This window comes from Brassica napus, chromosome C3 (genome assembly GCF_020379485.1).
Source record: "Brassica napus cultivar Da-Ae chromosome C3, Da-Ae, whole genome shotgun sequence".
Lineage (NCBI taxonomy): Eukaryota > Viridiplantae > Streptophyta > Magnoliopsida > Brassicales > Brassicaceae > Brassica > Brassica napus.
This window is the reverse complement of record NC_063446.1, coordinates 13,637,200-13,659,407: the sequence shown is the minus strand read 5'-3', so window position 1 is coordinate 13,659,407 and position 22,208 is coordinate 13,637,200. Positions and strand designations below refer to the sequence as shown.

At 34.4% G+C, this 22,208-nt stretch overlaps 3 protein-coding genes across 8 annotated transcripts; all 3 read right to left on the bottom strand.

Annotated features, from left to right (window-relative positions):
* Window positions 1–3,283: 3,283 nt before the first annotated feature.
* Window positions 3,284–7,473, bottom strand: LOC106420712 (acidic leucine-rich nuclear phosphoprotein 32 family member E-like). 4 transcript variants are annotated; one of them, XR_007321281.1, is made up of 8 exons: window positions 7,312–7,473; window positions 6,959–7,017; window positions 6,625–6,720; window positions 6,273–6,530; window positions 6,087–6,177; window positions 5,921–5,998; window positions 5,469–5,845; window positions 3,284–3,322 (listed from the first exon to the last, which is right to left on the bottom strand). XR_007321281.1 is itself a non-coding variant. In XM_013861546.3 (8 exons), the coding sequence occupies exons 3-8, from the start codon at window positions 6,983–6,985 to the stop codon at window positions 5,676–5,678; spliced, it is 720 nt and encodes a 239-aa protein (XP_013717000.1). In that variant the 5' UTR covers window positions 6,986–7,017; window positions 7,136–7,227; window positions 7,312–7,431; the 3' UTR covers window positions 5,468–5,675. The 4 variants fall into 4 exon arrangements, 3 of the variants coding, with proteins under 3 accessions (XP_013717000.1, XP_013717001.1, XP_013716999.1); XM_013861546.3 differs by lacking the exon at window positions 3,284–3,322 and adding an exon at window positions 7,136–7,227 and having other exon boundaries at window positions 5,468–5,845; window positions 7,312–7,431; XM_013861547.3 differs by lacking the exon at window positions 3,284–3,322 and adding an exon at window positions 7,122–7,227 and having other exon boundaries at window positions 5,468–5,845; window positions 7,312–7,419.
* A 2,059-nt stretch (window positions 7,474–9,532) lies between these two features.
* LOC106420717 (auxin transporter-like protein 1) lies at window positions 9,533–11,944 on the bottom strand. Its single transcript, XM_013861549.3, has 7 exons — window positions 11,792–11,944; window positions 11,530–11,685; window positions 11,260–11,445; window positions 11,038–11,150; window positions 10,664–10,945; window positions 10,372–10,579; window positions 9,533–10,164 (listed from the first exon to the last, which is right to left on the bottom strand). Exons 2-7 carry the CDS (start codon window positions 11,653–11,655, stop codon window positions 9,715–9,717), a joined length of 1,365 nt encoding a protein of 454 aa, XP_013717003.1. The 5' UTR covers window positions 11,656–11,685; window positions 11,792–11,944; the 3' UTR covers window positions 9,533–9,714.
* Window positions 11,945–12,641: 697 nt separating this feature from the next.
* LOC106420718 lies at window positions 12,642–14,834 on the bottom strand. 3 transcript variants are annotated; one of them, XR_002656844.2, is made up of 5 exons: window positions 13,810–14,832; window positions 13,593–13,663; window positions 13,393–13,508; window positions 13,196–13,281; window positions 12,642–12,893 (listed from the first exon to the last, which is right to left on the bottom strand). XR_002656844.2 is itself a non-coding variant. In XM_013861551.3 (4 exons), the coding sequence occupies exons 1-4, from the start codon at window positions 14,037–14,039 to the stop codon at window positions 12,880–12,882; spliced, it is 411 nt and encodes a 136-aa protein (XP_013717005.1). In that variant the 5' UTR covers window positions 14,040–14,834; the 3' UTR covers window positions 12,642–12,879. The 3 variants fall into 3 exon arrangements, 1 of the variants encoding a protein (XP_013717005.1); XR_002656843.2 differs by having other exon boundaries at window positions 13,393–13,473; window positions 13,810–14,827; XM_013861551.3 differs by lacking the exon at window positions 13,593–13,663 and having other exon boundaries at window positions 13,393–13,473; window positions 13,810–14,834.
* Between the last annotated feature and the right edge of the window lie 7,374 nt (window positions 14,835–22,208).

Below are 22,208 nucleotides of genomic sequence, written 5' to 3'. Positions count from 1 at the left end.
TTTATTAAAAAAATTCTAGTTTTTTACTAAAAAAATTCTAGTTTTTTACATATTTTTGCCAAATATTTATTTCTCTCTCTAAACAGTAATACACATAAACCAAAAATCCATCTTAGAATTCTTTTTAATCATAACATTACATTATCTCCTATATATTAAAAGAGAAACATTGTCAACTAATGCTTTCACACTATCTTGTACACGTGACAACCTCACATTACTTTGAAAATACGAACGTGTCGGTTTAATAGAGCTTCTCAGAAAATGTCGAGTAAAAGTTTCCTATTTTGCTTATACTAAACACACCCACGTTTTATGATTTAGCTCATACCAATGGACGTGATGTAAAGCTAATTGTGGCTGTACCAACCAAGTTTTGAGAACCATAAATGTTCATAACGATTTAGTTGATGTAAAGTCATTGCTAATAGGAGAAGTTGATGCAAAGAAATATTGATAAATCTATCATTGGCGCATAGAAGTGGTTTGTCAACTGTCTGTAAAAAATCAAAGTTGAAAGTGAAAAGCATAACAGAGACACCTGCTTCAACTACTTTCTATAGTGAATAGTCAAACAATGGCAATGCTAATATGAGAAGTTGATGCAAAGCCAATACATTGGCGCATAGAAGTTATTTGTCGCAACTAAATTTTTTGTCTACTGTCAAGAAAAAAGAATCAAATTATGTCATTGCTAATACTAAAAACAAGGGGGGTTGCGTGAACTCATTCAACTCAAAAATCTAAATTTGACGGGATTAAGAAATTGTTGCGAGAGACTAATGAAAACAGAAGAACAACTCTGAAGCAAGCGAGACTCAATAGTTCTTTATGGCTCCTATAAGGGACTCTGCTCTGTTCTCATATATCCAACGGATTTCTCCTCTTCATTGTTTGGGGAACAACCTGAGAATTTCATAAGAAACAAGTTGATAAGTAGCTAAGTTGAGAAAGAGCTAATGTCATATCGTAATCTACTGTCAAGGCAGTCTTCATCCACTTGATATCAGTTTTTACTGTAGCAAAGAAAGAGCTATCATTGTGAAAGGTTTCGATATACAAACGATATCGGTTTTTACTAGACTCTCACATTGTCAAGCAGACTCTACAAGAGATTCTCACCGAAAACATAAAACTCGAGAAGCCTTAACCAAACAAAACAAAATAAATATGGATTTAGAATGATATTATATTTTAGTAGATTAAAAATAAAATAAAAAACAACCTAAAAACGAACTGATATCCAAATTAAACAAATCTAATGTATTTTATCTAAAAAAATAACTAAATTAATAATCTCATCTCGCGCAAGGCGAGGGTTATAACCTAGTTCACTATATTATTTTACTTAAATGCAAAACATTTTTAAAATCAAAGTTCTCACATGGTCTGCTAATTATAATATGCTCAATCTTCAAAGCCTAATTATTTATAAATTATATATGGAAATTACAAGAGATTAATAATTATTATAGATACGACTATATTTTATATGAATATGAAATCATTATATTGATTTCTATAAGTTGTTTTATATTCATTATTTTATGTAGTATATAAATATAATAAGAATTGATCAAACATTATTACACTTTCTATAAATTTGAAAATTAGCTACCATTAATTATTATTTGTAATATAATTTAGGTTATTTGGCAAATGATAATAATTAGTTTTAGACTTACCTTTTATTTTAGATCTAATTAAAATAATTATAAATTATAAAGAAGTTTTGTTCATTATATTATTTAGTTTATAAATATATATAAAAAAAGGAATTTATCAAACGTTATTATTCTTTATATAATTTCAACAATTAGTTCCATAAATCATTATTTGTAATATAATTTACATTATTTGTAATATAATTTAGATTATTTATCAAGTGATATTAATTGATTCTAGATTTATTTTTTATTTTAAATCTGAATTAAAATAAATAAAATTAAAATTTATCGACCAAGCAAATCATAAAAAAAATTGTTAAGATTTCACAGATGATCAACATGTAAGCAAAAATCGTTTAATATGTAGGAGATTTTTTTTTATAAATATTTTATAAACTCATATAAATAATTTAAGTTAAGGTGAAATAATTTTGTAAGTCATGATAGATAATTTTATAAATGTTTTATTTTTTTTAATAAATGGCTTATTAGACATATATGGACATTATAAGAAATTAATTATTATTATAATTCTTTATATACAAATATAATGTTTTATAAAAATATGAAATCATTGTATTGTTTTCTATAAATTGTGTTCTACTAATTATTTTATGTATTATATAAATTTAAAAGAATTAATCAAACATTATTACATTTTCTATTATTTTGACAATTAGTTACCATAAATTATTATTTGTAATATCATCTAATCTATTAAAACAAAAGTACAAATAAAAAATACCCCTAAAACTTACAATGCAATGCTACTGAAGTACTAAATAACCCTAATTTTAAGCAATCCATGCTTTTCCTATTTTATTAAATCATTTCCTAAATCAATTTTACTCTTCTTAAAAAATTCAACTACATTAATTTAGGAAAACCAGTACCATTACTTCCATACAAAAATACTTTCCAAAAATATAACAATTAGATACTTATTATTAGGGAAGTATTAATGAATATCTTTTAAAAAATAAAGGTTATTTGTTACTGTCACGTTTTATACTAATAAAATAGTAATATACATAAGTCAAGTATATTTATTTCCACATTCGGATACCTTTTGAAACATAACATAATTAAAACAAAGAAATAGTTGATTTACAAAAGCAAACTCGCACATACGAAAATACAAAATTTTATGAATATTATTATATAAATAATAGTCCAGTGCAAATCAAATATGATGAATATGAAAGAATATAAAATATACAACACAAAATTTAAATAATATGTATAACAATTTTATTATACATTAAAAATTTGATCGATACAAAAAATAAAAATACACTTGTGCCGACGAGTGATTTATATTCTAACAGTTTGAAAACCAAAATAAAATTACTCAATATAAACTACCAAAATATTTTGTTTAAAAATGTCATATTAAATAATTATTTTATACAGTAAATTTTTATAATATAGACTACTATTTGTATAGTATAAATATTTATTTTAAAAAGTAAAAACGAACACATGGGTGAGCGAATCAAACTCTAGTTTAGATTATTTGGTAAGTGATATTAGTTAATATTAGACTTACTTTTTTATTTTAATCTAATTAAAATAATTAAAAATTAAATATCCTTCCACCAATCAAAATATAAGAATGTTTTTTAAACTCTCTCTCTCTCTGATTGACTTCTCATCTATACTATACTAAAAGGGGAATATAAGCCATGGAGAGGGTGTCCACATAGGATAGAAAAATCAACTAATCAGAGAACCCGAAATTACCATGTCATCTCATTTTTTTCGTAAAAAATAAAAAAAACAATGCGAAGGTAAGAATCTAACCCGGATTAGTATGATATATATATAGGACAGTTACCACTAAGCCATTGAAACTTTCTTGGACACATATACAAGAACCACTAAGTATATAATCACAAATTCTTATGTACATTTACAATAATATGAATTCAACTTTCAAGACTCCGATACTTTATTTTGTAAAAAAAAAATAAGTAAGTGACTAAGCTAATATATTCTTAGAAAGTGTGAGAACGTTGACAAGTATGAAAAAGCATAGATTTTTGTTTTCGTGACAAAGTTAAGAATTTTGTAAAAGTAAGTTTAACATATAAATTTTCGTGACAAATATGAAAAAACATAGATTTTTGTAAAATTTTGACAAAACAACTCATAACATACTTCTCTAATGTCTTAATAAAATATTATTTAAGGGTGCAATAATTAAATATATTAATTCAATAAATTTTGTAATTTATAGACAAAACAATAACACAACAAATTTTGAAACATTTGTTTAACCTATCGATTTTTTTTCATGAGAATCCAACTAAACAAGATAAAAAAATAATTAGATTTACAAATATTTAATTACCATTTTATTCAATTTTGATTAATTTCAAATTATCATAATGTATCTTTTTGAAGTTACAAATATGAAAAGCATAGATTTTTGTACAATTTGACAAAACAACTCAAAACATATTTTTCTAATGTCTTAATAAAATATTATTTAAGAATGCAATAATTAAATATATTAATTCAATAAATTTTATAATTTATAGACAAAACAATACCACAACAAATTTTGAAACATTTGTTTAACCAATCGATTTTTTTTTCATGAGAATCCAACTAAACAATTAGATTTACAAATATTTAATTACCATTTTCTTCAATTTTGATTCATTTTAAATTGTAATAATGTATCTTTTTGAAGTTACAAAAAAATAATGTTCTTTCTTTATTACACTAGAATTATATATAGATTCTATATACACAAAATAAATATAATATAACAACATAAATTTACTTTCCCCGATTCATATGAAAACTTTTTCAGTTATCCACCAAAGCAAATTAATTAAATCAATGAAATTGTTAAAATACAGCAAATTAATATATAATTTTATTTTAAATTAAATTATTTAAAAAGTGTATTTTTGTTAAAACAAAATAATAAATAAGTAAAACTGATTTGATGGTAATTTTTATGATATATATATATATACATATATATATATATATCAATTCTGTGAAAGAAATAGAAGCTTAATATGGAAAAAAATCTTAAATACAAAAACCTCTAAAAATTAACAAAAAAAACTAATAAATTAAACTATGATATCACTTAAAAGCTTCTTAGACCATATTAATAAAATATTTAAGCGATAATTAGACAAATTTGATTTTTTTTCCAGCAAAAAGTTTATTATTAATTAGCATCAGTTATTTCAAGATGTTTAAGAAATGGTGGACAAAAAAATAGGATGGACATTAATGATATATGAACTATGAATAGTACTTTGTGAAGCAGACTTAGATAACATATATGCACATACATTTTCAGTCCTTTTTGATGCCTAAATTCAATTTCTTCAGAGTAATTATTCCACAAATAGATCGTCTGAGATATTGTTTTGATATGTAGATTTTTTTTTTTCAATGTTAAGAAGATTGATAACTGTAAAAATGTCTCATTCGTATATGATATGTCTATAACCGAGTCCCCAACATGAGACAAGTTTGTTTAAAAAGTAAATAATTTTATTTTTCTTATATTATATAATAAATATATATTATTTACTGATAATAAAAATATAGTTATTCATCTATCACAAATATCTATGCAAATATGTGAATCAAGTACAACAATCAAACAACATAATGATTTCCACAAAGAAAATTTAAAAAATATATTTATGTTATGTAGTCATATTTTATATTTTTTAAATAATATAATACAATATTATACATTATTTTTTAGAATTGAGAAATACATATAATATCTTATCCGCGCGTAGCGCGGTTAAAAAATCTAGTTTAATATAATAGGAGGATTACATCACAAACTAATACTCAGTTTTACATCACAAGCATAAATTACATCATAAACTAAAAGTCAAGAAGATCCACACAAAGATGTAAAGATGGGTTCATTAAACGTTTTTACTGCCAATACTAGTTACTCTTTTAGTCAAACTTCTTAGCTTCTTTACTTCAATGATAGTTACAGGAGCTCATGACTCCTTAGGTGTCCCACCTCGTGGGTCTCTTCCTCTTCTTCTCCTCTCCACGTACTTCCCTCAACAGCTCTTTGAGTTCTTCACATAGCGGTTCTGGAGTCAGCTGAATCATCTCATCATCATCATCAACAACACTATCCTCCTCATCACTTAGCCATCCACAACTTTTGGCACCTGCAGAGTAATTATTACAACATTAATAAGAATAATTCATGTATTGTGAGATGTTTATGGCCATGAGTTTGTTACCTCCAACCGAATGGTGCGCATAATCTGATGAGTGAATAGCTACTGGTGGTGATGCAGAATCTACTACTGATGCATCTCCTAATAAATAAATAAAAGGTGGTGATGAGTCCATAATCATTTATCTCATTAGTTATCGACAAAGTATCAGTTTGGCAAATCGGTGTACCTGTCTCGGCACCACATCCCACCAAAGATGCTGAGTTGCTACCAACATGGTCTCTTCCATCCTCAACACGCTGCTCCTGCTCCTGCTCCTCCTGTAGTACAAAAGATAGATCATGTTGCAAGTTAAGTAGCCTAATGGGTAAATCAAGTTCAAGAAACCAGTCTTTAGTCTCAAATAGTTGATAACCTCTACTTCTTCTTCTTCCTGAGCTGTTTGTTCTTGTTCCTCCTGAGCCATCTCTTCATTTTGTTCCTCAGCCACTGCTTCTTCTTCAGGCACATCATTGTCTTGTTCTTCCTGAGCCATCTCTTCGTTATGTTCCTCAGCCATTGCTTCTTCTTCTTCAGCCACGTTATTTTCTTGTTCTGCTTGCTTTTCAAGACATTTGTTTAGAAGCACCGAGTAACTAAACTCTTCGATCAGAAACCATTCCCCACCATACAACTGAAGTCCAAAGAGAGTGAAGCGTCACTTTTAAATGAAATGCTTTAAAAGGAAGTAAAAATGGAGAGCCTAAAACCGAGGGACATGCACATACCTCTAACAGTTCCTTGATACACACCTTGATAACACCCTCCTCAAATCCATATGCTCTCATTGCATCACGTGCCGCATCCTCCCGCATCAATCCCTTCTGCAAAAAAAAAGAGAGAGAACAAAAGACACCAACTTAAAGCCAGCCAGCCCCTAGACAATAGAGAGAATCATACATTCTATTTCTCAACTGAGAAACGAGAAATCCAAAGTACAAAACATAACAAAAACCAGAACACGAGTTCTAAAGCATCTCCCAGACTCCCACTCTCTCTCTCAAGTCCCAAACAACCATCACACTCATCTGTGCAAACTCTGTAAGACAGTAAAAAGCTTACCTTTCTTCTTCCTCTATGCGGCGCCATTTGTACTAATCCCTCACGATTCTCTGTGATTCCTGGTTGGAGAAATTCAAACAGATAGCCTTCAGTCTTTGAGTGGTTCTTAAATCAAAGCAATCACTTTCATATGCAAAGAACATAACAACATTCAGACAAAAACCTTGGAAAACAAACCGTTGAAGATAAAAATCGAGTCTTTCGCAAACTACAGAGCAGTAACAGCAGAGACAGTTCGAAATTTTCTAACTTTCAATCCCAAAGAAGGCCTAAACAACAAAACAACATAAACCCTTAAAATCACCAGCTTCTTTAGCAACAAGGGCGACCAGAGAGAGAGAGAGGGAGCTTACGGCGCCGGTGGAGGAAGTTTTTTGCAGCCGGAAAAAGATGAATCGCCTCGTCTCTCAGAAGCGCGTGCACGAGGTGAAAGACTATGAAGGAGGAAAGAAACAAATTATTTAATGAAATATTTTTAATAACTATCTACTACCTACCAGTCATGTAAAATCTGAGATTTATTTATTTAATTAAGTAAGTAGTTGTTTGATAGATTTTTTTTTTCCTTTTCTTTTTGTTGTTTGATAGATTCTTTTATTTGTTGTATGCCAGAAGTCCTTCTTACTTTTTTCATACAGTTGAAAGTAAAATAAAAGACTAAAAAAATGCCAATACATTGAATATAGAAAAAAAGATAAAAATAGCACTAAATCAAGTTTATGTTCCCAAACTAGCACTCAAGGTCAAAAGTCACAAAAATAACATTTAATGTTTTATCAAATGTCACAAACTTAGGGTTTAGAGTTAAAAGGTGGGGTTTAGGGTTTAGGGTTTAGGGTTTAGAGTTTAGGGTTTAGGGTTTAGGGTTTAGAGTTTAGGGTTTAGGGTTTAGAGTTTAGGGTTTAGGGTTTAGGGTTTAGAGTTTAGGGTTTAGAGTTTAGAGTTTAGGGTTTAGGGTTTAGTGTTTAGAGTTTAGGGTTTAGAGTTGAGAAATGAGGTTTTGGGGATAAGATTTTAAATTTTGAAAAATAAAAAAATTAAAATTTTCAAAGGATAAACTTATAAAGGTGCTATTTTGGTCATTTTAGTTTTTGAATGCTATTTTTGTGATATAAACTTAGAAAAGTGCTATTTTGGAGATTTGCCCTTGAATATATTTATCTGTAAATATAAACTTATTTTTTGCAAATCTATAAGATTAATGGGCAATATTCTGCAAGCAATGTTGTTTTCTTTGACTTTTTTCTATTGACTAATGCGGGCGATTAAATGTATAACTTGATTGGTCTAGTTAGTTGTGTCTTAATGATCTCACTTAAATGTGGTCAAATATAGGTGGTTAAAAAGCAATTTTTTGGGGTCTTGGGAAAAGTTTGTATTCGTCAGGGAGAATTACAACAAAGATTGGGTAGCATGCGATTCATCTATGTGTTTCTAAGTTGATATTACATCTCTTTGTTTGTAAATGTTGTTGAATCCGTTGTCATGGACAAATTAGTATGTTTAATGATAAGTTGAAGTTAGAGAATAAAATGTAACTTGTTCTAAACTTCAACACACACACACGCATATTACTCTTCACGCAGTCACACTCCTTGCCACTCGTAAAGCTCACTAGTCACTCCTTGTCTTTATAATACAGCAAGCTAAACAAACACTTAATGTAACGACGTCATTGATCTTGTAGTGTATGAATAATATATGAACTAACTTTAACTAAATCTTTTTAATACTTGCAATGCAACTAGAAAAATATATATATCAAAAAAAAAAATTGATGACGTAGGAAGAAAACGAATGTCACGCAGGAGTGTTCGTTGAGGCGGACAAGGAGTATAAAGAGTGTCCTACATACATGAGCATGCTCTTCTTTTAAAAAATCCAGCCTTCTCCAAAATGGACCCTCCAAAGATTGGTTTCTAAAAGGAATTCACTAGTGTTTATAATCTAAACGTACTTTATCCAGAAAAAAGTTGATAAAAGTGAATGAATAACATATATAAAAGAAAAAGTAAAGGGCTTTACTCAAATCATATCATTGGTTCTCATATCCCCTTTCACATGGGAATAATAACTTTTATTAAATGTGGCCAAATGATATTACTTGTCAACCTAATTGGTGGGATACCACAGTACTTAGAGCATGATTAACCCGGAGTTCTTAAGATGAGGTTCTTAGTGGAAGTTAAAAAACTGTTTCTTAACTTTTAACTTTTAACTTTTAACTAAAAAAGCTAAGAACCGGTTCTTAAATAAGGACTTTAAGAACCGGTTCTTAGCTTTTATAGTTAAATGTTAAGAAACAGTTTCTTAACTTCCGTTAAGAACCTCCCTCTAAGAATCCTGGGTTAATCATGGTCTTACGTTTAAATCGTATAGACGTGACTCTAATAAAGTTTGTTTTATTAATGCCATGTTATTTGGTACTGGAGTTTGAGAGATGTCTTTAGATATTGAGTTAGCCTGAAAACAAAAGCTTCTGGTAAAGCTCAGCTTATAACCTCAGGAAGTAGTCTTTCCGCATTTGGAGTAGTTTTTGTTTCTGGTTTATCAAATGGAACCACTAAGCGCGAGTACCAAACAAGATAAAATTTTATATGTGAAAAGGTTATAGCTTAAAAACATGAAACAATGAGTAAAAAGTTTTCAAACTAACAAAAACAATTATAACACTTCAAATGTTCATTAAGAAGTTCAGCAATTTGTGTATTGGCTCATAAGCACTCCCTTGCCCGTTCAAATCGGCTGATCAAACATCAGTGACGAGGAGGACACTGATAACACTTTGCAAAGAGGCCAAAAGTATCAACTTGTTTAATGAAATTAGTCATACTCGCCCATCCTCCTAAACCAAAACCAACCACAAACACCCAAACTACCACCACCACGTTCACCACAAACGCACCTCTCCAACCACCAATCACCGCCGGTGGCTTCTCGGTCGCGTTTTCACGGGAAGAAGCAGAGCGGTAAGTGAAGATGTGAGCGAGTGATGGGATGATGTAGACGGTGAACGTGACTAGGAGTGCACCAACAGCTGAGTTAATTGGACCGAAGAAAGGAAATATTATGGCTAAGAACCATATTGGAATCACCACTGGTAACCTTGTGATGGCTCGTAACAAAATGCTATTTGTGTCGTGCATTCCGATTACTTTCTCCCACACGAAATATAGCGGTGTGCATGCGAACCCGAACGTTATAAACTGCATCATATCAATTATTATATTACATACCAAACAGTATAACTCATCACATTGTCAACAAGGAGTTGACCTAATGAGTAAAACTTTTAGGTTGAAAAATTAAAGGATCATAGGTTTAAATCACCTTGTATGAGTATGGTTTACGAGTCCAGAACTTCGTAATCATTATAAAAAACAGTTACTAAACTTTAAAATGTCCAAACCTACCTGGTGGATCAGCATGAGGATAACTGCAGCATCGCGCCACGGTGAGTTAGGAAAGAGGGAGAAGGCATTAGCATGTGTGAGAAGCTCATCTCCAAAGGCCCAGTAGACGGAAGCAGCTGATGGTATGGTTAAGGTGAAGACATAAAGTGTAGCCATCAGGTATATGTACTTGAACTTTCTTGGCCTCCACATTGCATGCATTATCTCCCTACAAAATTCAAATTATCCACATGTAAACGTAAAAACAATTAAAACGTAAACAAGTAGTCAAGACATGGAAACATGTACTCACACTGTAACAGCGTGGCCACCAAAAGTGTACAATATATTAGTGGCTCCTGTGAAATATAGAACGGGCTTGGTTGGAGCGGAATGAGTCACTCCTTCGACCTGACCGTGGACTAGAGCCGCAATGGTAAGGTACCAAGCGGTGTAAGTGGTCATGCCAAGACCGAGAAAGGACCATATCCTGTAGTTGTGAAACGATGGAATAAACACTGTGGTTGCACAACACGCTCCGAATATGTAAGTCCATGTCCTCTTGTCCAGCTTGTCGTTTATATAATATATGTTACTGTTCATTATTGTTTCAACACGATTAAAACACACACGTACACAAAAAACAAGATAAAGTTTTATTATAATAACAAATAAATTGGGAGATACCTTGCACAAGCGATGAGTTGGATTACAGAACCAAAGAGGAGAAATGTGCAGTTGAATGTTAATCCTATAGCTTTCCAATATGGACCAAGCAGACCATCTAACACTTCGAACCACTGCCAGTAGTGTTATATATATTATTATTATTAACTAGGTCTAGTATAGACTAAAGATATAACTACGGTGGATAATACTGAATCTATAAGAGAGTTTTGATAGTGTGACCTGAATGACATGGTTGTTGAAGTTAACATTTTGTTTCTCTTTTCGGCTTCTATACTCAACGTAGAGAACACTGATGAGATAAGCTGTCCAGCTTCCCATAAAACCATAGAAAATCTGCAGAATTACACCTGATGCCATCCCCATTTGTGAAAATGAATAAGGTAGTGTCAATAGAACTTGAGCAACCTGCCAACAAATTAGAATTATTTTAATCCTTGAAAATAAGACACATTTAATTGGTTTAGTGTGTGAAATTGATTGATACAAGACCTGGTTTGATGCACAGCTAAACCAAGCGTCATAAACAGAACCACCATGCCATAGAAAGCTCTTCATGCTTCCTCTCTGTTCAGTCTCATCTTCCATTATTCCTTCTTCTGTTTCCTTAATCGACATCTTCAAAATCTTCTTCTCCACTTCTTCCGCCTGCAGAAATTATACAAATCAAGTGGTAAAGATGTAAACTACATTTATAAAAGAAAAACTTTGGATAAAACTTTGAGGAATTAAAAGGAAGAAACATTTTTTGAACCTTAAGACAAGGAAATGACAGAAAATTCTGTCTTCTTCTGTATTTATATCCCTAACTCTCCTTTGTCTTTTATATTTGATTCTCTGTTTTGACCGGAACTAGCGAAGCATTTACGACAAGAAGTCGTATATAACTCGATATTTATCTGCTTTTCTGTTTGGCTTGGTGATTGTTTTTTCTCAAGGTGGTCCCATAGTCAAATAAAAAGTTTGGTAAGAAAATTGATTATTTTGGTCAAAATCATGGAATAAATACCTTTCTGTTATGTTGATTATACTTATCATATCTAATATTCCCACAAGTCTATGATTTCTTGATCTTTAAACATTTTATTTCCTATGTAATAGATCTAAGAATTAGATTATGGTCAACGTTTGTGGCACCACTTTCCTGTTTAAATTTGTTTGAAATAAGAGTATGTAATTTTCTTGGAATATGCCGTAATTATAATTACTTTTTACGCTTAAAAGAAACAACATTTAGAGGCCAATGTGTCTTATATGGAGTAACATTTTCTCTCTTTCATACCTGCACTTTTTGTATTGTCATTATTACATCCAATCCACTAATGGCTGGCATTTCAAGAAATGCTCGATTAAAAGTGTCAAAATTATTTCATGCGCCATAGACACATAGCTTTAGGAGCGCATTCTAATTATTTATGTGAGCAAATCATTACTATAAAATCATTCTATCAAAATGTTATCAATTATTTATTCAAAACTGCTTGAATAAACAGACTGATTTTTATAAGCAGTAAACACCTCTAAGAGCATGATTATCTCTTAACCCCTTAAAAGGTCTCTTAATTAATTTTTAATAGTTTTTAAAGTATAAAAGTGAGTTAAGAGACTTAGAAAGAGATTTGAACATTTAAGTGGTTTATTACAAGTCTTTTAATTATGGGTTCTTAAAAAAAATTATAAAACAATTTCATTCCAACAACAAAAGAGAGTACAAGATTACAAGCTTTTACAAGCTTCCGTGAGAGACAAGATTACATATGACCACAAGCTTCAGTACGACAGACGATAGGACCACAAGATTACAAGCTTCCGTGATCCTTCCACTCCCAATGCTCCTCTCTTTCACTCTTTTTCACCTGCAAGTAAGGACATGCAACAAGTCATGAGAACAAGCAACACAATGCTCCTCATCAATAACAAAAACAGGAAACACACAAACATAAAAAAGAGTAGCCATTTATATCATAAAAACACGCAATGCTCCTCCTCATCAATAACCATAAACATTTATATCATCATTAACGAAGACAAGAAAAACATATAAGCTTAAACATGAACTAGAAACAGAGGGTTAATAAGATTTCCAGATCAACAATCATTCGAGAGTATGTGTAACTGTGATTATGACAAGAATGCAGGAAAGGCACAAGAAGCTTACGTGATGCTAACATCCTATGTTCTGGTCCGCAGGATACTATCGTCATCTGGTTCTTGAGCCACAAGAATATTCGACTGAAGAGTTGCCTGCCACAGAGATGACAAGAGAAAACATTTTAATACTGCTGGATGATAATAATGCGTGTATAATGAGGAAGAACAAGTTACAGTGAGAAGATAGAGGAGGAAGAAGGAGACCTCTGGGGAAAGGAATCCCCGTCAAGTCGAGGAATTCTCTCTTCGCCGCCATCTCCCTCACTGTCTTCTCTCTCTCGGTGGCTGGCGTACAAAATGGTATGAGAAAATACTGTAAACTAACCCATAGAGAAAAGCCACAAACTTTACCACAATGCACAATCAAAAAACTTCAAATTGAACAGAAAAGAGCTCTACTTTACCATTCCTAGTAATCAAAAACTGTTTTTCTCAAGGCAAGTATGACTTTCTCTTGCTTTGATCACCAGCTTCCCTGATTGCAAATAAAAAAAGAAACGATTTCGATACATAGATCATACCCAAAACCCATGTCACCTAAAACCCTAGAACTTGATAAAGCTCACACCTTTACACATGATTGGTGAAATCTAACAAGTGGGTATTGAAATTGGAACTAACCATGACCAGGTAGGGCACTTGGAGACGAGATTATCACCGGCGAGAACGAACTCGCTGACGCTGAGAACTCCCTTCTCCTTGAAAGCTGAGACTGTTCGAGGACCAGTCATTCTCTCCACTGCACCTTTAAATGCTCCATGAATCTTATGCGAAAGCAACATCCCCACGAATCCAACTGCATTCTGAAACTCTCCATCGCCATCATCGTCGACCTTCTGTTCCCTTCTCATTAGAGCACAAGCCAATCGCCTCCTGCCACGTGTCCTCTAAGGGACGTTTCTTCTAGTCCCAAATTAGGAGATGTCTCTTCTTTTAATTGTCTTTTTTCTTTTAATCACAATTTGTGTTAAGAGACCTCCTAACATACATGGATAATGGTGCTGTAAGTAATAAATCTTTATTGATTTTTTCTTTTTGTAAAAATATGGAAGGTATGAAATTCTAATTTCTTATGTATCAAGTTCAAATTTTTCTAATTTGGATACCTAACCATCTTAGTATGACCACATTGACCAGAGATTATTTTCCTTTTGTTTTCATTTTATTACCAATGCAGGCACCTTATGACACGACTTCCATCTTAATCAGTTGCCACCAGGGGATAAAGCATCATTAGTGGAGAATCTCTCAACACTAATATATGAATATTTTTTCAAAAATTTATTTATACAACTAAATTTTAACATTTTAAAACAGTTATACCAATGAAAAAGTGACCGTGTCAGAGAAATTCTCAAAATAAGTTGAAACTATTTTGAAGAAAAAAAATTTCGCTCTTTTTTTTTTGAAACAACACTTTTGTCTTTTATTTTTGTTTCTTTCTTAATATTTTAATTAAGAGACCCATAGAAAAAACCATTGATGCGGGTGCTACTAGATGAACTTGAGAAAACTAGATTATGTAGCTTAACTAGAGGCTACATACTTGGCTAAATATGTCAGTGCCCATTGTCAGCATGTGTTTAAAGAAGTTTTATAGTATCAGTTTCTCTCGTTGAAAAGCAGTCAAAATAAAACTTAATATTCCTTCTATACCATTAAAATAAACGTTTAAGAGAAAAAATATTGTTTCTTAAAAAATCATAAACTTAAAAAAAAATATTATTGAATTATTACTGGTTAAACATTATAAAAAAACGATAATTACAAAATATATATTGATTATAGTGATTTAATGTAGTTTCCTAATATGTAAAAAAACTTTTAAATCTATATTTATGAATCGGAGGTGGTATTAAACATTTGAGATACCCTAAAAACAAAAACAAAAAAAGAGTTAGAGATGATTTTAACATGCAATGGTCAATTAATTAAGGTGGCTAGAACATTTAGAAAGCATTATGAAAAAGATAATGATGTTCTAACGTTACAAATCCACTACAAGAAAACACATGATTAACGACGAATATTAACGAGGAAAAATAATCCTCGTAAATTTGCGTCGAGTTTACGACGAATTTACGTGAAAAACTAAAGTCATCGTTATTTCCTCGTAACGTAACGACAAAACTGTTTCGTCGTAAAGTGGAAGTAACTTTACGAGTATTTTACGAGGAAAAACTATTTCCTCGTAAATACGACGTAAACTTTGCGTGGTATTTACGAGGGATTAGTTTACGTGTATTTAGCGAGGAAATTTTTGAATCCACCAACTTTATAGGTGTTACACGTTTTTTTTGCCCACCTAATTAATTTTCGTCGTAAATTCATAGCAAAATTACAACTACCAGATTCGAATTTTCCTATAAATATGGATGTTTAAACATCATTTTAAACACACCAACAACAAAAAACGTGAAAGAAAAAAAAATGGCTGGCTCCGGGAATATTTACGAGTTGCGGAAGTGGATGTATATGCATAGAGATGCTAACGGGAGAGTGACGAAAGAATACCTTGCGGGTCTGGAGACATTTATGCATCAAGCAGATTCAACACCGCTCGCCCAAGAAAGTGGTAAGATGTTCTGTCCTTGTCGGAAATGCAACAATTCGAAACTGGCAAACCGTGAAAATGTTTGGAAGCATTTAATAAATAGAGGTTTCACGGCAAATTACTATATCTGGTTTCAACATGGAGAAGGTTTTAATTATGATCAGAATGAAGCTAGTAGTAGTAATAGCAATTTTCAGGAAAAAGAACCGGTTGATCATCATTTGCATAATGAACATAGTTACCAGCAGGAGGAGATGGTAGATTATGATAGGGTTCATGATATGGTAGCTGATGCATTCGTAGCTCATGATGGAGATGAAGAACCTAATATAGATGCAAAAAAGTTTTACGAAATGTTAAGCGCGGCGAATCAACCACTTTACAGTGGTTGTAGAGAAGGTCTCTCTAAATTGTCGTTAGCTGCTAGAATGATGAATATTAAAACTGATCACAATCTACCTGAAAGTTGCATGAACGAATGGGCGGACTTGTTTAAAGAGTATTTGCCGGAAGACAATGTGTCTGCTGATTCTTATTATGAGATTCAGAAACTGGTTTATAGTCTTGGGTTGCCTTCGGAGATGATAGATGTTTGCATCGACAACTGCATGATCTATTGGGGAGATGATGAGAAGCTAGAAGAATGTCGATTCTGCAAGAAGCCACGATTCAAGCCGCAAGGACGGGGACGTAATAGGGTACCGTACCAAAGGATGTGGTACCTACCAATTACAGACAGATTGAAAAGATTGTATCAATCAGAGCAGACTGCTGGAAAGATGAGATGGCATGCCGAGCATACTCAGACGGATGGTGAGATGACTCATCCATCAGATGCAAGAGCCTGGAAACATTTCAACAAAGTACATCCAGATTTCGCTAGCAATATCCGGAATGTGTATCTCGGATTATGCACAGATGGATTTAGTCCGTTCGGAATGTCAGGGAGACAATATTCATTGTGGCCAGTCTTTCTTACTCCATACAACCTGCCACCGGAGATGTGCATGCAACGGGAGTTACTATTCTTGACCATATTAATACCTGGTCCGAACCATCCAAAAAGGTCCCTGGATGTTTTCCTACAACCACTGATAAAAGAGTTGAAGGATTTGTGGTCAACAGGGGTGAGGACGTATGACTGTTCAACGAAGACGAATTTTACGATGCGAGCGATGCTTTTGTGGACCATAAGTGATTTCCCTGCCTATGGGATGTTGTCTGGATGGACTACACATGGGAGATTAGCTTGTCCATATTGTAATGGAACGACAGATGCGTTTCAACTGAAGAATGGTAGGAAGACAAGTTGGTTTGATTGTCACCGTCGATTTCTTCCCATTGGCCATCCTTACCGAAGAAACAAGAATTTGTTTAGGCACAAAAGGGTTGTGAGAGACACTCCTCCTCCATATCTAACTGGAGAACAAATTGAAGCGCAAATCGACTACTACGGAGCTAACGAAACAGTTCGTTGGGGTGGTAATTGGCATGTCCCTCGTAATATGCCAGATTCTTACGGTGTTCATCACAACTGGCACAAGAAGAGTATATTTTGGGAGTTGCCATATTGGAAGGATCTTCTTCTGCGCCACAACCTCGATGTGATGCATATAGAGAAGAATTTCTTTGAGAACATCATGAATACAATATTGAATGTCCCAGGGAAGACAAAAGACAACATAAAATCGAGGTTGGACTTGCCGGATATTTGCTCAAGAAGCGAGTTACATATTAAAAGCAATGGACAAGTTCCCGTTCCGATATTCAGATTATCTTCAGAAAAAAAGTCGGTGTTGTTCAACTGGGTGGCATCAGAAGTGAAGTTCCCCGATGGGTATGTTTCGAATCTCTCTAGATGTGTTGAAAAGGGTCAAAAGTTCTCCGGGATGAAGAGTCATGATTGTCATGTATTTATGCAACGACTACTGCCCTTTGCATTTGCGGAGCTACTTCCAACAAACGTACATGAAGCACTTGCAGGTACGTAGTGTATTATATCACAATAATTTACAAAATAATATATGACTAACAATGTGTTTAATTTTTTTTGAATATAAAAGGCATTGGAGCATTTTTCAGGGATCTGAGCACACGCACTCTTAAAGAAGAAGTTGTGGAACAGCTTCAGGAGAACATTCCCATCTTATTGTGCAACTTGGAGAAGATATTTCCTCCCGGATTTTTTGACGTCATGGAGCATCTAGCTGTCCACCTCCCATATGAGGCATTGCTTCGTGGACCTGTACATTACGGATGGATGTATCAGTATGAGCGAGCCATGAAATATTTGAAGGGAAAAGCAAAGAACCTCGCCAAAGTTGAAGGTTCTATAATTGCTGGAAGTTTGACGGAAGAAGTTTCTCACTTCACATCGTACTACTTTGCGTCAAAAGTACGTACACGGAGAAGAGCTCCAAGAAGATATGATGATGGTGGTGTTGCGCCAACATATGCAGTTGCTGGTGTTCCAGACATCTTTAGCCAGATTGGGCGACTCGGTGGGAAGTGTAAAGAGGTTTGGTGGTCGAGTGAAGAAGACGCTCATAGTGCACACACCTATATTCTACTCAATTGCGAAGATCCATTGATGCGTTATTTTGAAAGGTAACATATATTGACACTTCGAAACACATATAACTATAATTAATTGTATAATTGCGAGAGATTCATTCCTATAAAATGTGATTTTACAGCCTATTTGTTTCTCAAGTCGAAGAAACATTTCCTGGTATATCCACAAGTGACGTAGACAAAAGGAAAGATCAACACTTCATTAAGTGGTTGCGGAATCAGGTATTAACTAAAACTTTTTTTTCATACATTATCTGTATTTCATTAACATTCTCTTTATTTTTGCAGGTTGATTATGACGACGACGATGCAGATTATCCTAAGTGGTTACACGAAGTAATTCAATCTCCACTTGTAAAGGTCACCACATCACAGATGTATTTCACACGAGGCTATACTTTTCATACATATGACTATGGTAGACAGCGGGCGACCAGTAACTATGGAATATGTGTGAAAGGGGAAACAGATTTCTACGGGATCTTGACGGAGATTATTGAAGTCGAATTTCCAGGGATACTGAAGCTGAAATGCGTCCTCTTCAAATGTGAATGGTTCGACCCCGTCGTCAACAGAGGTGTTCGGTCTAACAAATTCGGTGTAGTTGATGTCAACGGTGGACGAAGGTACAACAAATTCGAGCCTTTCATCTTAGCTTCACAAGCAGACCAAGTTAGCTTCCTTCCATACCCTCGGATGAGAGATTCAGGTATAAATTGGTTAGCAGTGATCAAAGTTACACCTCGAGGACGAATCATCAGTGGAGAAGAACCACCATTGCAAGAAGAACAGATAAATGAAGTCGAGGAACCTGAACAAGAAATTGATGACATCCTTCTCATTGATCCGCATAATCACGAGTACGAAGATCTTACCGATGATGCCACAGACGAAGCTGTTGAAGACGAGTTTAATGAAAATGATGATGTTTCTAGTGATGACGAGAATGTCGATGTATCCGATTGATGTATTTGTTTTATGAATAAGATGAGGGAGTTTGTTTTATGAATAAGATAATGTGGGGTTTGTTTTATGAATAAGGTAATGCTGGGAGTTTGTTTTATGAATAAGCAAATGTGGGATATTGTGGTTTGGAATGGAAATAAAGATGGAGTTTGGAATATATGAAGTAGAAAATAAGGAATATGGGGTTTCGGGTTTTTGGTTTCGGGTTTCGGGTTTTGGGTTTTGGGTTTCGGGTTTGGGCTTTCGGGTTTCGGGGTTTGGGGTTCTAGGGATATATGAAGTAGAAAATTAAAGATGGGGGTTTGGAATATATGAAGTAGAAAATTAAAGATGGGGGTTTGGGTTTCGGGTTTCGGGTTTCGGGTTTGGGGTTTCGGGTTTGGGGTTTCGGGTTTCGGGTTTGGGGTTTCGGGTTTAGGGTATGGGGTTTGGGGGTTGGGGTTTCGGGTTTCGGGTTTCTGATTCTAGGGATATAAACATAACACTCGTTAATTCCACGTAAGCACAAATCGTCATAAAGTCCACGCAGGATGAAATCGTCGTAAAGTCCACGTAGGATGAAATCGTCGTAAAGTCCACTCATGATGAAATCGTCGTAAAGTCCACGTAGGATGAAATCGTCGTAAAGTCCACGCAGGATGAAATCGTCGTAAAGTCCACGTAGCATAAAATCGTCGTAAAGTCCACGTAGGATTAAATCGTCGTAAAAACCACGTAAGACAACGAGGAAATAACGACGAAACCTAAAATTAAATATGAGGTTTGGAATATATGAAGTAGAAAATTAAAGATGGGGGTTTGGAATATATGAAGTAGAAAATAAGGAATATGGGGTTTGGGGTTTGGGGTTTCGGGTTTCGGGTTTCAGGTTTCGGGTTTGGGGTTTCGGGTTTCGGGTTTCAGGTTTCGGGTTTGGGGTTCTAGGGATATATGAAGTAGAAAATTAAAGATGGGGGTTTGGAATATATGAAGTAGAAAATTAAAGATGGGGGTTTGGGTTTCGGGTTTCGGGTTTGGGGTTTCGGGTTTGGGGTTTCGGGTTTCGGGTTTGAGGTTTCGGGTTTCGGGGTTGGGGTATCGGGTTTGGGGTTTCGAGTTTCGGGTTTCGGGTTTGGGGATTCGGGTTTCGGGTTTCGGGTTTCGGGGTTGGGGTTTCGGGTTTCGGGTTTGAGGTTTCGGGTTTCGGGTTTGGGGTTTGGAATATATGAAGTAGAAAATTAAAGATGGGAGTTTCGAATATATGAAGTAGAAAATAAGGAATATGGGGTTTGGGGTTTCAGGTTTCGGGTTTCGGGTTTGGGGTTTCGGGTTTCGGGTTTCGGGTTTGGAATATATGAAGTAGAAAATAAGGAATCTGGGGTTTGGAGTTTCGGGTTTGGGGTTTCGGGTTTCGGGTTTGGGGTTTCGGGTTTCGGGTTTCGGGTTTCGGGTTTCGGGGTTGGGGTTTCGGGTTTCGGGTTTCGGGTTTCGGGTTTGGGGTTTGGGGTTTGGGGTTTGGGGTTTGGGGTTTCGGGTTTCGGGTTTCGGGTTTGGGGTTCTAGGGATTTAAACATAACACTCGTTAATTCCACGTAGGATGAAATCGTCGTAAAGACCACGTAAAAAGATTTAAACATAAATCACGTTAATTCCACGTAAGCAAAATCGTCGTAAAGTCCACGTAACGAAAAACACGGGCCTTTGTGATTCCTCGCCATTTCCTCGTAAAAAAAACACGGGCCTTTGTAAATTTACGACGAATTTGCGACGATATGTAATCTTATATATACACCCGACCGCTCACTCTTTCTTTCCTCACTACTTCCTCTCTACTTCCTCTCCATTTCGTAGCAATGGTAAGCATGATTCCTCTCTAATTTGGTTAGTTTAGGATAGATTAGGTGGTTAGTATAGAGAATTTAGATAGGTTTGCGGATTTTATGTTATTTAGTGTTGATTAGGTGGATAATGTTGGAAAATATATTGTTGATGTTAATTTTAAAAATTTCATTTTTTTTTCCAGGTTCGAAAAGGAAGACTTACTGCCCATTACAGAGAGATCTTCGGTGAGCCGGGTAGTCGTTTAGACCCGGCCTCTTCTTCCGCTCCCAGTTCTTCGGGCCAGGAGACTGTCCCCGAGACTCAGTACACTCAGAGAGTCTCTGGGTCTACTTCTTCTAGTGCACCATCGGCTCCTCATGTGCCTCCTCCGATGCCTCCTCCTGTGCCTCCTCCGATGGCACCTCCGATGGTCGCTGATATTCATCCTGATCTGATGGTGCCTCCGAGTGCTCCTTACTCGCAGTACACGGTAGAGGACATTCTCAGTCTGCCAGGCAGAGAAGGTTTACCAGTCATCGACCCAGACCGACCGGACGGAACGTTGTGGTATGTTGCATTAATTTTTTTAATTCGTTTAAATATCTTTTATAACATTAAAAAATAATTTATATTTTAAATTTGTATTTTCCAGGTGGGGGGTTGACGGATGTCTTGCATCGGACGTAACCGACACGATCAAGGGTTACTTCTCCATGGCACATCCAAACTGGAGTAAGACGCCTCACTACGTCAGAAAGACGTGGTTCAAAATTTACGCTGTAAGTTTCTATTAATTAATTATATATATTTTAATTTTTTCATGATTTATATATATACTTTCTAAAAAACTAATTGTTAATTTATTTTTTCCAACAGCAAAAATATAATTGGGCTTTGGGGATCACTGAGAGGGTGAGGAAGAAGTTTAACGCGAAAGCGAAAGTTCGCTTGTTGGACACGGTCTCCAACTGGAAGGGTGACTGGATCGTGAAGGGGTATGAGCGTGGCAAACCCGCTGAGCTCACCACGGACGTGTGGGATGGCCTCATCCGTTATTGGCGCCTTCCTGATTCGATTAGAATCGCCCAGGCTTGCTCTAACTCCCGTAACACGGTCGATGAGCACG

Bases quoted from the DNA above. Each gene is read 5' to 3' on its own strand.
- LOC106420712 (XM_013861545.3), bottom strand. From the start codon at position 6,985: ATGGCGCCGCATAGAGGAAGAAGAAAG. The intron at 6,178-6,272 runs GTTATCAACTAT...TTTGTACTACAG, and splicing joins AGGAAGAAGAAGAAGTAGAG to GAGGAGCAGGAGCAGGAGCA. The intron at 5,846-5,920 runs GTAACAAACTCA...ATTACTCTGCAG, and splicing joins TGCGCACCATTCGGTTGGAG to GTGCCAAAAGTTGTGGATGG.
- LOC106420718 (XM_013861551.3), bottom strand. From the start codon at position 14,039: ATGAGAAGGGAACAGAAGGTCGACGATGATGGCGATGGAGAGTTTCAG. The intron at 13,474-13,809 runs GTTAGTTCCAAT...TTTGTACGCCAG, and splicing joins AAGTGCCCTACCTGGTCATG to CCACCGAGAGAGAGAAGACA. The intron at 13,282-13,392 runs GTCTCCTTCTTC...TCTCTGTGGCAG, and splicing joins GGGGATTCCTTTCCCCAGAG to GCAACTCTTCAGTCGAATAT.
- LOC106420717 (XM_013861549.3), bottom strand. From the start codon at position 11,655: ATGTCGATTAAGGAAACAGAAGAAGGAATAATGGAAGATGAGACTGAA. The intron at 11,446-11,529 runs GTCTTGTATCAA...ATTTGTTGGCAG, and splicing joins TTAGCTGTGCATCAAACCAG to GTTGCTCAAGTTCTATTGAC. The intron at 10,946-11,037 runs GTATCTCCCAAT...AATAATGAACAG, and splicing joins CAACTCATCGCTTGTGCAAG to TAACATATATTATATAAACG.